The 15,189-nt window shown below is 39.0% G+C and overlaps 1 protein-coding gene across 1 annotated transcript in view; it reads left to right on the forward strand.

Moving 5' to 3' along the window:
* Positions 1-15,189, forward strand: part of LOC121945336 (CUB and sushi domain-containing protein 3-like) — a 232,487-nt gene that overhangs the window by 66,654 nt on the left and 150,644 nt on the right. The window contains exons 6-17 of the mRNA XM_042489465.1: positions 3,492-3,604; positions 4,279-4,281; positions 4,862-4,939; positions 6,466-6,553; positions 7,498-7,622; positions 8,069-8,190; positions 11,013-11,116; positions 11,928-12,040; positions 12,386-12,568; positions 13,270-13,596; positions 14,260-14,454; positions 14,816-14,954. Coding sequence (XP_042345399.1) covers positions 3,492-3,604; positions 4,279-4,281; positions 4,862-4,939; positions 6,466-6,553; positions 7,498-7,622; positions 8,069-8,190; positions 11,013-11,116; positions 11,928-12,040; positions 12,386-12,568; positions 13,270-13,596; positions 14,260-14,454; positions 14,816-14,954 — 1,590 coding nt within the window. The remainder of the gene's footprint in view (positions 1-3,491; positions 3,605-4,278; positions 4,282-4,861; positions 4,940-6,465; positions 6,554-7,497; positions 7,623-8,068; positions 8,191-11,012; positions 11,117-11,927; positions 12,041-12,385; positions 12,569-13,269; positions 13,597-14,259; positions 14,455-14,815; positions 14,955-15,189) is intronic.

Raw genomic sequence — 15,189 nt, forward strand, 5'->3', positions numbered from 1 at the left:
CAACAATGCTCCCCCATTCCATGTCTGTACCTTACAGAACAGCAAGGCTAATGGCCCAACAGTCCTGCCTTGAACAGGCTGTGTTAAAAAGAGGCTACATTTTTATAAGAGGAATGCGAATCAACAATCGACCTAGGTATTCCACAAGGGCAGTTATTGTAAGGAGCTACAGAGTATTTTGTGACTGGCTCACTGTTCTCAAGAGTCAATCTACTGGCAGACAGACACCAAACTGTATAAATACATCTCCTGAATGGCAACTTGAGGAGGGATAAAGAGCAACAACATAAATATTCTTGCAATTATTCTCTCTTGTCAAGATTTTATAGAATATATGTGTGGAAGGAAAACCTGTCCCTATCTTTTCTGAAAAATTTGAATTGATCACTCATTATTGGGGCTGCACTCGGGTATACAGTAACTCAGCTCTCTGTAAAACTAAGTAGAGACACCAGAAATTTCAACTTCACTCTGGCCAAAAAGCCATTTTTGGCCACAGTACCTGCACATTGGGACTTGTTACGTTGGTATTTTGATGAGATTGCCATGCCCCCTTCAACCTCTCATCCAATCAAATCAGGCCCATTTTACACAGAGAACTTTATGAGAACTTACTAATGTGCCTTGCAAACCTATGTCAAAATCTACCATTAGTCCAAATCAATGATATGAAGCATGCTAAAACTTGGATGAAACCACGCACATAAAAACACTGCACTCATGCCAAGAAGTAATCTCTGAGAAGCCATATTGCATATCTATGAAGGAACAAATAGACAGCCTGAGTGAGTCTGCAGAGATAGAATGGCAGTGCATTATGTGAGGAATCCATTTTTCCAATTGGACTTTCTCATCTTTTGTCACTCAGTATGCACTGGAGGAGATACAATAAGAAAACAGTAGACAGCACTCACTTGTTCTTATCTGTATTAAGAACACTAGGCAGCCCACTTCCCACAAGTAATTTATTTGTTTTCTTGACAGTTACATTGACCAGAATCAGACACTTCTGCAGATGTAGAAGTGAAGAAGCCCTGAATGATTTGGCACAACCTTTTGCTGTTAAAATTTTGATCATCAAATTTTGTCAAAGAAAGCATGAGAAAAAATTGACAGGGGAACCAGGAAAATGTTAGCTTCTGGGTTAGCCTATAGAAAAGCATCATCCCTGGGGCATTCTATTGTTATTATTATTTTTTATTTTATTTTTCTCTAGTCTAATGTAAGGAAAGTATTTAATGTAAACAACGTGCCCTCTGTGACTAAGATCTTTGTGTTATGTTAGCAATATGTTGTTATGCTAGAGTGAATGAGTCAAATAACTGGATATAGATTACAACACTGAGAAATTGAGTGGTCTGGGGTTAAACAAATAAACAAAATAAACCACTGCCACAAATCTCTTGAAGTAAACTATTCAATAAAATTTGAGTGTTCTTGAGCATTGACACAGTATCACAAAACTTCATATCAAGATACAAAATATCAATATTCTCTTACAGCCCTAACACTGTAAGTCTCCCTCTCTGCCTCCTGCTTTTAAGCAAATTTGTGTTTATTTGGGCATCTACTCTCGCTGGGAGCACAGCATCTGAAGGGAGTGTACTTCCTGTGTGCAAAACTAGGTGTTCCTGAAACAATCTCACAACACACTGCACACAGCACTTTTTACTTTGCACTTGAATTTCTTTATGTGGCAGTTTTCTTTTTCTGCAGACTATTATTGTATAAATTAATAGAATGGTTTGCTGCACATAGATACAAATGTACCCATTGGATCAAGTGCTCTGTAAGGTGTCATTAAGCCTTTATTTACTGTTAATGGCAGATATTGTTTCACTTCCTCTGCCATACTTTGCTGTGGTGCCAACAGTACATTCAGCTCCACTGGTCTTAAATTTGTAACATCACTCCTGTTCTGCCTGGAGCATCCATGCAACTTGTGGTTGGGTACAGCTTTATTGTCTCTATCCATTTTCTTTTAGACTTCTAGCAGAAATCTTGTGATAATTTGCAGCTTCCACTACAGGAAACATGGAGGCAGTTTCTTCAAAATAGTTGAGCTACATGAAGGCTGCTCTTTTTCATTCTGCCCGTATATTGGTGTCATTAGCATTTTATCAATGAGAGAAAAGGTTAACTTTTGTGTGAAAATCAATTACCTTTTAACTTTTCTCTAGGAGCTACCATCATCTCCCCATGTGATAGATAATTCGGATTAAAAATGTCAGTATTTAGAAATTGCATTTAGTTTGCCCATCAATTAAATATAAAACATGCAACAGCCTATAATCTGTCCAACAGATGTACTTTTCTCTCTGAAGTAATATAGCTATAATTTTAACAGTAGGAACTGTTTCTGTAATCACAATAAGGAGAACTCAAATGTCAAGTAGGCTTACTAATGTACTTCTTACGTCTTTAGTACCCACCAAAGGAAAAAGTCATCCACTCCCCTTTGTTTTTTGATCATCACTCTCTTTCTGTCTCTTTCTCTTTTTCTCACTGCCACTTTCATTTCTCTCCTTTTGATTTTGTCAGTCTGCCCCTTTGGTGGCTCTGCAGTAAATGCCAAAAAAAATTACATAGAGAAACAAACCTTAAACACGACTACACACACCTTTACACACACGATAAAATAGACATGGAGGAGTGTGGGCACATACAGACAGACGAAATAACAAGTTAACACATTGTGTTTTCATCCGCTGAGCCAATTTGGGAATACAGTGCTCAACTGCACCATGCTCTCTTTCAGCCTGTCCCAAGCCTCTGTTTAATAGCTACAGTAGAATGGCATTGTGTGCTATTGACTGTGGTACGACAGGGTGTGGTGCAGGGATTGCAAAGCAATAGAAGAGAGCCAGAGCTGGTCAGCCAGACAAATGAGAAGGCCCCTGGCAGCTTTAAATCTCCACAATTATAGAGGGTCCCTGATGCTGCAGCCATGCGCTGAGTAAAACTTCTGATCCAAACCACCAGCACAGACAGTAGGACAGATGTAGTCAGAACATGCACAGCCTTAATTCAAGCAGGGATGTTTTGACAAAGACAACTGCCCAAATAAATGTATGATCGTATATAAAACCCACTTTTTCTCACACTTTTCGTCCTGTTGTTTCTTTCTCCTGCATACACATTTGTGCATAAAAGAGCACAAACCAAAACAAAACCCTGCAGAGTCAAAGTAAGGTGTTTTTTTTCTGTAGGTTTTTAGACAGGTTGTCACTTTAATGGCACCATTATCTCTTTAGGTCTGACTTACTGTACTATAGACACTGATAAATTATTTCCACTATTTCTTGTAAAATCTGGATAATTTTGTCCAAGGTTTACGTGGTGTCTCCTTTTTTACACAATTACCCCCCTCCCCCCTTTTTTTAGGTGATTATGGTGACACAAGGATGTTAGTGACAAGAAAGTTATGTAGTTGAATTAAATTTAAAACAGATAACATGTCTTCTCTTTTATTTGTAACTCTTTACACTCAGGATAACTGGAATGAATATTCCAGCACCCATCATCAGCAACAAAAATTGGTTACGGCTGCATTTTGTGACAGAGAGCAACCACCGTCACAAAGGCTTCAGGGCTCAGTATCAAGGTAAGACATGATTACTTCATTTGCACATCTTAATAGAGGGCCCCCTACTTGAGTGAAAAGGGATCATAGTAAGAAAAACACACTGTAATTACAAAACATGTTTTTGATCTTTGTTAACTGAATATTAAACAGTTTGATTAATACCCCCTCTGTAGAGGGCATGAAGGCTTTTTCTGCTTCAAACCATTGACTTCAAAGGGCCTTGCTAATCAAAAAAACTTGAGAGATAAATACTGTATATACTTTCCCCTTACTCTGGCAGCTCAATAATCCATTACCCTGACATTGTTCCCTGGCATGACTTTAAAGTCACAGTATGTGCTGCATAAACTATACCATACAGGCTTAAAGCCTGGCTCCAAGCCAGATATAAAACCTGCTACTTCACCATAAACGCTCTATAAAAAAACTTAAAGTAACGTGCATGTGTGGCAACTCACTGTAAATGAGGACATAAAATCAATTGCATGAAAAATCACATTTCTCATCTATTGCAGTGCATTGTTGTGCTTTGGTAAAGCCATTTCTATGTGCGTCCTTTATTTATAATGTGAGGGGCAGATATTTTTAAAGTACAAACAGGCACTGAGGGGTTTGTTATGTAGTGTGCTTTTGAGCATATAACAGTCCTTATCTGGTCACTAAATAGATTTACATTCTCATTGTGTTGATAGCAGGTTGATTGAACCAGCTGACCTTCAGTGCAGTTCAGAGGAGAGGCATTGTCTCAGTGTTTTCAAATTCAAATAGCCATGTTTTTGCTTGACACATCATTCATTGCTTTTGGCTATTCTGTTGATACTTCAAAATTATGACAGCCGCTTGCATCACCTGGCTTTTGTGTGCAATCTGGCCCGTGTTGTGTTTAATGAGACTATCTTAAGATGTAGCTTTGCAGTCGTTGGGCTTCTCGTTGATTCTGCTCAGTATTTCTCCCTTACAAGCTATAACCATTAAATCTGCTTTGACCAATCAGTTTTCATCTCCTTATAATATGTTTAAGTTATGTGAACAAAAAAAAAAAAACATGACAAACTAATTGGTGTTGTAGAATTGCCAGGGTAACCCTTAGGAATGCATCAGAGCCACTGGACTCTTCTTCTTTTGAAAAAGGATGCACAGCAGGAGCAGTTACATTTTGATGTTCTTCATAGGACCAAGTATTATCCAGAGAAAGAAACACTTGTACTGTATCTTCTCACATCTAATACTGTAACTTCTATCATCTAATGAACTCTTTCTATTGCTCTCGACCAGTGAAAAGCTCTGGAGAGCTTAAATCCAGAGGGGTAAAATTATTACCAGGAAAGGACAACACTAACAAACTGTCTTTGAGTAAGTCTTTTATTTTTCTTATGCAACTGTTTTCATTGTTTGGATTTTTTGTTTATGTAGGGCTTGCGTTCTGGGTCTTTGTTTTTTTTTCTTGTCTCTTTTTTTTTTTGCTGCATCATTCGGTGAAGGAATTAAGCTACAGTACTAGATTTTGCAGAAGTGCAGTCTCTCTTTCTTTCTGATGACCTATTTCCCCGTCTGTCCCAGACTTCCTGTCCTGACACTCAGCTAGATCAGGCCTAGTTATGTATATTACAGCAAAATGCTAAATTTGATCAGTTACAGTCGGCCAAAACCCCCTATGTCTCACTCTGTATTATTTAAGCAGTACATCAGTTTGACTTATGTTCATGCACTCTGTGATCTACACAGCAGTAGTCAAGGTTGAGTGACCACTCACTTGTCAGATGATTTGTGTGCACTTCAGACGAAGTGAATGCATTCTAATTGCTTGCGGAGATCCGTCATTAACATAAATCTGGAACACAATTCCCTCAAACTCCACAGTGTGCTAAACACTTCAATGATAACAGGTTGTAATCTTTATTACCTTATGTGTCATAGATTCAGCATTGCATGGAGACATGAATAATGCAGAGGGCTGTAATCTTTTGCGTGAGACAATACTCTATATCATTTAAAAGACTGTGAAGAGATGCTTCATATGCCTTGTGGATTCATTGCATATAATTGAGCCCATAACTGTATTATAACCCGCAACAATTAACTTCAAAGCTAATGAACTTCCTGAAAGAAGTCAAAGAAAAGAAACACGCCGGCAGAGCTTCTCACGTTAAAACGCAAGGATCTTTGTGCATGCGGGGTTGATGTCTTATTGCAAATATTACAAGAAACTTTAATGATAATTATGATAGTACATATTTCATGAAATTCATTTCCAGTGCATGCAGTCTTTGATGTACAGATCATAATGCGAGGGGGGAGATGAGCTTGTTAAGTCAGAACACAGAAAGTACTGAGCTGTTTTCCTACTTCCAAGGCAATTCCTACCATAGAAAAGGCTGTAAAAGCATAAGGCAGTACTCTATTTGAAAGCGTATCTGCAAGGCTTTATCTAGTGTACTTAAACAGTTATTGTGTATGGAAAGTCTCTCTGAGTGATTATTGTAGCTTCTGCAATTGATAGTTGAAGGTTATTTAATCCTCTTAGTCCCTGTTGGGCCCAGATATATTTCCCTCTATTTTGTCTAGCTCAGGTAAGAGAGTTGCATTTACCCTTGGCACTCACTCTGATATCACAAAACATGAGTGTGTATTCACAACAGCGCTGCCAAATAACTGGCAGTTGAAAGTCACTGACATTGAGAGATGAGGTCGATTTGTCTAACTACATAATTCCTGGAACCAAATTCTGTTACCAAACATAACCACTGAACTTTTAAACAGACAGAGTTATCTGCTATTGAAGTGCTTTTCGCTGCAGTGGGTGTTTTCTGAAAGTACAGAGCTTTGACAATTGAAGTATCTCTCTCACAGCGTTCTTGGTCCTTCTCTTTCTCTTTCAGTGAATGAAGGAGGAATCAAACAGGTGTCTAATTACTGCCCTGACCCAGGGGAGCCGGAGAATGGCAAACGAATCGGCTCTGACTTCAGGTGAGTTGGTGCTTTAGCAGCTGAAGTGACAACGCACAGATTTGTGTAGAAGAGAGTTGAGGACTGGGACAGGAAGCTCTCCATCCAATTTCAGTATTATGGCATGCCGCATATTTTAAATATTGCTGTCACATTCTATTAAGTCAACAAAATCTTAGGGCATTTAAATCCAGTTTTAATCTTGTCATGGAAACCTACGTCCAATATGAAACTGTTTTATTATATTTAAAATGTTTGATCTATTTACCAGAGTCATGGAAAATTTTGCTAAGATTGTGCAGTGTCTTCTGTCTTCTTTTTCATGAAGCATAACCATTCGGCTTCCGGCAGAGGCAAAAAACATACATATCCACTTTCAGACTATTTGCTCTGACGTGTAGCAGACTTTTGGTTACATTTCATCTTACAAAGTGTACAGAATGCAACACAGTGAACTCATGCAGCTTTAGAAACCTTTTGTAGTTCTAAAAAAAGAGGCATTTGGATGCTGGGATTTAGTTGCCTGCCACAGTAAAGTCCACTCTCAGGGTCCGGCAAAGCTGAGTGCATGTTTCTTTGTTTTTGCAAGTATAATCCCTCTGTGTCTAAAGACACTCTCCACTAGACTCTGTGAGCCCTAATCTCTAATAAATAGCATTAATATATGAGCATGATTAAGATGTTAGGTGTTGAGGTGTGGAAAAAAGTCTCTCTGCATTAAAGGTCATCACTGTTTCTTATTTAACTGGGACATTTGCATTAGAAGTATGGAGAATGAGGACAATTAAAAATGAATTGATAAATTCACTAATTTCTCCACTGTGTTTAACATTCTGATGCGCAGTGCGATGTAAACTTGTAATGAATGACATGAAATAAATAATGAATGTGATATTTCATCAAGAATCATTTTTGAGGAATTGATTGCTTTTTCAGGCGTTAATGGTGTTTTGTTATCTTCTCAGCATCGGAGCAACTGCTCAATTTACCTGTGATGAAGACCATGTGCTGCAGGGTTCCAAAACGATTACCTGCCAGCGCGTAGCAGAAGTCTTCGCTGCTTGGAGCGACCACAGACCCGTCTGCAAGGGTGAGCGAGGCTTCTGAAGAGCTAATAAAACAGTTTGATTAAGGCAGTGCCTCTGGATATAGGCTCTATGCAGATAGAGGAAAGTTCATTTTTGTTAATTATGTATGAGAGTCTCTGCTGCAGCACCCTGCTTTTCCATTTCAAACTGCTCTGCCTGTTTTTCCATGTTTCATAATACCTGGAGCACCTTTAGAATTTGATTAATGGAAATGCAGCTAATAGACCTTCTCTCTACTTGTGCAAACAATATATTACCTTTCTGTCATAATACAATGGAAGAGTTATTACTCTGCCTTCTGAGCATATTTATTGTGTATTTAACAGTTGTAGCACTAGTGATGATTTATACTTTGTATACTTTTTTTTTTGAGTGATCAAGATTTTGATTCTGTCTTTTGAAATATGTTTCCGCCTGTGTCTTCATGTTCATCTTTGTATTGTTGCAGTGAAAACGTGTGGGTCAAATCTACAAGGACCTTCTGGCACTTTTACATCTCCTAACTTCCCTATCCAGTATGAGAGTAACTCCCAGTGTGTGTGGATCATCACAGCTAGCGACCCAAATAAGGTAGCACAATAGAGTCGGGTGTTTTTTGAGTTTATAGTAGGGGTGGGCAACATATCGAGAACATACTGATATTGTGACATGAGACGATATTGTCTTAAATTTTGGATATTGTAATATTTTAGTGTTGTGTTCTAGTTTTTCAGGCTATATCACAGTAAAATGATGTAATTTTCTGAACTTATCAGACTTCTAGCTGTTAGTCATTATATCCACATTACTGATGATAATCGAACAAAAATCACATTTGTTAAATATTTTATGAAAGTCAACCCCACAATATTGTCACAATATAGATAGTGACGTATTTGTTTTAAAAAATATTGTGACATTTGATTTCCTACATATTGTCCAGCTCCAATTTGTAGACATTTTTATTTTTGGACCAAGTCAGGTGAAAAAAAAACTGCAACTGTTGTCATCTGACGACCTACAAATAGCAGGGGCTTGGATCCGGAATTATTTTTCTCATCTTCCCTTTTTTTTTCATACTACATACAAGTCTGTTAAAAATACATTATACAATTTATGTTCAGTGCCATACCTATTAACATCTGCTTTACAGTTCCTTTCAAGATAACAATATTATAGATATTATGATATCATAGAAACAGAGGGGAGGCATGATGAGGGCCATAGTGCTTTTGAGGGTGGTGAAAATAATAATCTGACATGAGAAATAAAGTGTTTGCCATCATTACCTACAATCCCACTCAGGGCAGTCTCTTAGCACTGTACATATGGTATACTTAAAGACAAAATAATGGCTTTTATTTTCATGATTAATTAGCTGAAGATATCTCAGACAGAGTTTATAGATATACAGAGTATAAGTAATATGGTGTAATGCCCTGTTTGTGTTTTTCGTAAACAAGTGTAACAGTCCCTCGTTAGTTATATGATAAACACAAAAAGGCTTTTTTTTTTTACAGAGTAAACCCTCACTTTTTTATATTAGAAAACTCTCTCCTCCCTATGGTGTAGAGCATTTGTCTGGGCTTTCCTTGCCTGGATATATTTATTTATGTATGCATCTATTTTCCAAGGGCTTCCCAAGGTGGGAAAAGGTTACATAGAATATGCATGTATTTTGACTTAAGTTCATTGTCACTGTCCCTCATTAATGTACATAACAGCAGTGGATTATAGATTTCAGTTCTCACTAGACTAGCCTGAAGGTAATTGAGCTATTTGCTTCATTCATTTTGGGTAACAGAAATGGAGAGAAATAATGATTGAATGAGATCAGCTTTTCCCCAAAGTGAAGAGGTCAAAGCTGTTTTCCTAATGGCCATTACCACTCTCCCATATCTGCTCTTAATCAGCTCTCTATTGGTATTCCAGTTAGGGGTGTCATCTAAGTGCTATCCTGCTAATAAACAAAAACTAACCAACTAACCGTCACTCAGAACTCACACGGACTGGCAAGTGCCATAGCTTTGTGCCTCCGTGCCCTCTGCAAGGCAAACACGTCATTGACTTGGCACTGAAACTTGGTCCATTAGTGTTATTATAGTAATTATGCTTATGCGTGCATTTTAATGAGGCTGTTATACATGGATATTGTGCAGGCATTGTCCTCCCAATGGCCAGAGAAAGGGATGTTAAGGATGAGCAAGCAGCCGTCATATGTTTGTCATTAGCAGATGTGACACTCGTGTCAATTAAAACGTCTATTCTTTCATCACTAATCCATGTCGGCAAAGTGTATTTTTAAATAATATGGCATTTATTGTGTAGTGTCTCTACATTAGATACATTTTTACAAGATTATTGTTAGTGTAAGCTGCTGTTGCCACTTTGATTAGTAAATATGCCATCTTTTGAGATGTTATGCACATTTATTCAGGGAAAAAAGATCAAGACCAGTGACAGCTGACAAAGATATTTCAAGGGTGAATGCGGACAGGCAATTAAAAATTTTGGACTCCTAAATTTGCCTGCCATCATTGGTTTTAAGTATTTGATTTGCGCTCTAAAATAATGTGAAGAGATGCTGCTGTCACTTTTTATATTGCTTTGAAGGATAATCGAGGTGTCCTTTGTGGGGTTGGAGTTGACATGCAACATTTGTCAAAGCCTTATTCTATAAACAGTCACAAATTTGATGTGAGTTGAGTCTTCCATTTTCTCTTGATGACATTGTTGATTTGAGTTAAAAGGGTAATTTCTGCATAATTCATACAACTACCAAAGTGTAGGCTATCTTATGCTGCTATCTGAACTATGAGATAGGAGGACGTTGGAGGTTTTTACAGCATTACTCAAACATGCTGTATTTTAACTTCCAAAAATATAGAAGACATTGCTTAGGCTTTTCTTTGCCTCTTCCAGTTTCGCTTTCTCCAGAAACACTCTCTGAAGGCAAGTTATGGAAATGAGCAACCATGTCATGAATTTCATATAAATGAGATGGTGGGTTATTTGGTAATAAAACTTGAGAATCATTTGGAGTTATTGCTCATCATTGAGAGGGTTTGGCTTATATAAATAAATACCACGAATGTTATCAACTCTCAGGATGTCGGCCTGTATAGAGCTGTTGGTTTGAATCACTTGGGCACAGCTGGGTGTTAACAGGATGGCCTCCAGGGGCAGATGCTCGGGCTTTCAGACTCCAAGTTGTGCTGGTGTTCTGTAAAACGTTGCTGACAGATAAATTGTTTAACATTGTCTCAAATTATCTGCACTCTGTATTGACAGATTTAAAATAAAAATGCCTCAATAGAAATGTTTCTCAATATTATTAATGTTCATTGCTGTCATGCTGCATGATAAAGCTTATCAAAGGACATATGATAAATGTGACTTATTTTTCATTACAGGTTATTCAGATCAACTTTGAAGAGTTCGACCTAGAAATTGGGTATGATTCGCTAACTATCGGAGATGGAGGGGAAGTAGGCAATTCTAAAACAATAATACAAGTGTAAGTACCACATAAAATACATCATTGGATAAATATTGTACTATAAAATTGCTCAGGCATTCAGATATGCTGCAGAGCTGTCTAGATCTTCATTTGTTTCAATGATGTTTTAAAGCCACGATATGCAGAGAGCCATTTAAAGTCCCCGTGAAATGAAAAATACATTTTTGCAGTTTGAATTCTGTGGTTATTGTTCATTAATATCTTGTAATATGCCAAATATGTGTATATATATATATATATTAATACCCGTATTTTCTCATTCTGTATAACCAGGCAAAATTATTTCGAGTGTTTTCGATGACTCCTCTGGCACTGAGGAGTTATTGCAAAAGTTCATCCAATCAAATGAGACTTTGGGTGACTCGCTGGCCACCGGTCATAAAAACCTGTACTTCACCATTTGTGAGTTGTAGTGTGTGGAGCCAACAGCTCAGCTCAGCAGTGGACTCCACTGCAGCTTCAAATCGGGCTAGACTCTGAGCTCGCTGACTTTTTAGCAGCCCAATTAAATGTAAAGGAATTTGATTTAAATCCCTCTTGTAATTGTACACCACTCAAATATTCTGTTTCCCTGAGAAATACGTCACAGTACAGAAGCAAAAGTTGCTCAAAGTTCTGTTTCACTGGGAATTTAAATGAAGGCTTCAACTTTTGAAACAAATTTATTGCAACACTACATAAAGTCCATTTTTTTCTCACTACATTTTACAAGACTCATGACATTTTTGGACTAACTCTATGTGATGAGATGATGTTGGAGAAGTGGGGTTTGATACCATAGTGACAGTTTATGTTGTTCTATCTGCAGGCTGACAGGGAGCTTTGTCCCAGACCTGATTGTCAGCATGTCCCATCAGATGTGGCTTCATCTTCAGTCTGATGAGAGTGTGGGCTCCATCGGCTTCAAGATCAACTATAAAGGTACAGAGACATTAGCGCTGATATCATCTCTCACTGTCTCTATCCACGTCTGTGTCTGCGACTGTCTCGTTCAGTAACACCACGAGTCCATTTTCCTGTCTGCCTTTCTGTCCCTGTATCTGTCCGTCTCCCTGTCTGTCACTCGCTTCTCTACCCCCTCCTAAGAAAAAAAACGAAAAGAAAAAAAAACTTCCCTAACCAGACTCTCAGACTCTTCACCTGGACCTTTATAGATAATGTTAAGGAAAAAAAGTTCCTCAAAGTACTTGGCTGAACTTAATCCTCTACTTTCCCCTCTTTTCCTCTTCCCATCCCTCCCCCCTCCTCTCCTCCCCTCACCTACAGAAATTGACAAAGAGAGTTGTGGTGACCCTGGTACACCTCTGTACGGTTACCAGGAGGGTAGTGGCTTCCTAAATGGAGATGTCCTGCGCTTCGAATGCCAGTTTGGATTCGAGCTGATCGGGGAGAGGATGATAACCTGCCAGAACAACAATCAGTGGTCGGCTAATATTCCCATTTGCATATGTGAGTCCAATGCGTGCCTTTTTTTCGTGACAGCAAATGAAGCAATTACTTATGCGCCTGGAAAGTTCACAATGACACTAAGCTATTGGAGGATTAATTATAGTGTTGTTAAATGACCATGCAGGGCATTGTGTGTAAACAGCAATATACATAACATAAAATGGTTAAATGATAGGATATGGTTGCCGAGTCGTTTGGGGTAGATTTGAAAAAGAAGAAAGTAGGGTACACACTGTTACACTATACATATACTCAGGAGATGGGAAACCTAAATTAGACTCTACAGTGTCCTTTCTCAAGACAAGCTAAACCACTCCTTTGAGTTTCACTGTACCTAACCCATATCCATAACAAAAATCTAGCCTCCTGTTCCATTGGGACAATGTGCAGTATTCCTCTGCGCCTATACTTTTGTCTGTCTGTATCTTTTTACACTACTCGTCTGTTCTGTCCCCCTTAGAGTTTCATGTTTCTCCAACTACTCAGCACCCATGGGAGAGTTGCTGTCTCTTGATTGCTGAGCTAGTTATACAGCACTGACATTGTTCCGTACTGATCTTTGTGCCTGGCCGCTTAATGGCACAATCCAGTGCACATTTTCATGTGACCAGTGAGAGCTGTTGTAAAACAATTTGCTGTGCCTGAGATATTTTAGTTATTTTCCATCATTACTGATTTATTTAATTGTCTCCATCACACAGTCCCATGTTTCTCCAACTTCACTGCTCCCATGGGGACGGTGTTGTCTCCTGACTACCCAGAGGGCTATGGAAACAACCTCAATTGCGTGTGGCTTATTATCTCTGAGCCTGGCTCCAGAATCCACCTGGCCTTCAATGACTTCGACCTGGAGCCTCCGTATGACTTCCTCACTATCAAAGACGGGGACCAGTCAGGAGCCACAATATTAGGACGCTTCTCAGGGGCCGAAGTTCCTTCACACCTGACATCCAACAGCAACGTTCTGCAGCTGGAGTTTCAGGCTGATCACTCGATGTCGGGGCGAGGGTTCAACATCACGTATAGCAGTAAGGAACTGTCTTATCAATTTATAAAACAGATTAGTTCATACATCGTTTATTTCTTTATGTTTAGGGATTAGTGGGTGAATTTCTCAGGACTGACTATGAACTTTTAAATGTGTACACTTTTTAAAACATATAAACAACTAACCAAAGATACAAGGGTTATCTAGAGTTAAATGCAAGCAAATTGCATCTTATATCTTATGAATATCAACGGAATGAAATAAAGTTCAGGAGTAACAGTAATTTGTTTGAATGTGCATGTTCTCAGTCCCAAAGCATAGTCTTGTCCTTTTGTCCTTTTTAAAATCAATGCGTACACTTTAAAGAGAAATGCTACTACGTTGCACCCCAAGTGAAGCTAAAGTGCCTTAACAAAACAAAAAGCAGCATTTAGGATAGTGCAAACAGTTCCTAACTCATGTGCCTCATTGCCTAATACAGCACCATTGTAATTCTTTCTCTCCTGGCGAAGGCAAAACAAGCTCTAAAGACAGAGGCTATTGTCACCCTCAGGTGTACAGAACAGACCTCTGCTAGCTTTTTTTTCTCTCCTACGGACAGCTACATCCATTTTCCTTATCTCCCGACTCCTCAAAGACCCCATTTCTCATTCACACAAGAGCGTTTGTCACTAGATCTTGTTCTCTTTCTTCTCATTACAAGCTTTCGGACGTAATGAGTGCCCTGACCCTGGCATACCGCTGAATGCCAGGCGCTTTGGGGACAGTTTCCAACTGGGTAGCTCCATCTCAGTGGTTTGTGAGGAGGGCTTCATCAAGACACAGGGAGCTGACACCATCACATGCCATCTGGAGGAAGGAAAGGGGATGTGGAGCGGACTCATTCCCAAATGTGAAGGTACTGAAACGGAATAGCTAATAATATTGTAGTTGGTGGACAGATGTGTCAACTATTGAGTTAGGAAGAGAAATAAAGAACATCGGGAACCTTAATAAAAAACAAAGTGAGTGGGTTATTTGGAACATGTAGTTTACCCAAAGGTATTTGTGTAACTCCACTCTTTTGGTGATTCATCCTATATTTTTTCCTTTTAGTGTTTTTCATGCTGGTACAAAACGATTACTGACTGAGTGGTACCATCTTTCCTCTCCTCTCCTCTCCTCTCCCCCTCCTTTCCTCTCTCCTCCTCTCTTCTTTATGAATTTAATTTTATTATCCTCCCCAACCCTTCGACCATCACACCTCCATGCTCCTCCAGCTCCTTGTGGGGGCCACTACTCTGGGCCGTCTGGTGTCATCCTCTCCCCGGGTTGGCCAGGCTACTACAAAGACTCCCTGAGTTGTGAGTGGGTCATTGAGGCCGAGCTGGGAAGCTCCATCAAGATCAGTTTTGACAGGTTTGTATGACAGTGCTGCAACAACTCATCCGTGGATACAAAGATGTACACACACTAACACAGGCATGGACAAAAACTGAGAAAGCATACGCTGCCTTACGTACATATTTCCACATACTAGATTGCATATGAGTACCACTATACAGTATGTTACTGAATCCAGCCCTGGGTTTATACACACACAAAACATATGAATTTACGTACACACTGCACATGTGCACAAACACAAAAGGCG

Source organism: Plectropomus leopardus, chromosome 7, assembly GCF_008729295.1.
Source record: "Plectropomus leopardus isolate mb chromosome 7, YSFRI_Pleo_2.0, whole genome shotgun sequence".
NCBI classification, from domain to species: domain Eukaryota; kingdom Metazoa; phylum Chordata; class Actinopteri; order Perciformes; family Serranidae; genus Plectropomus; species Plectropomus leopardus.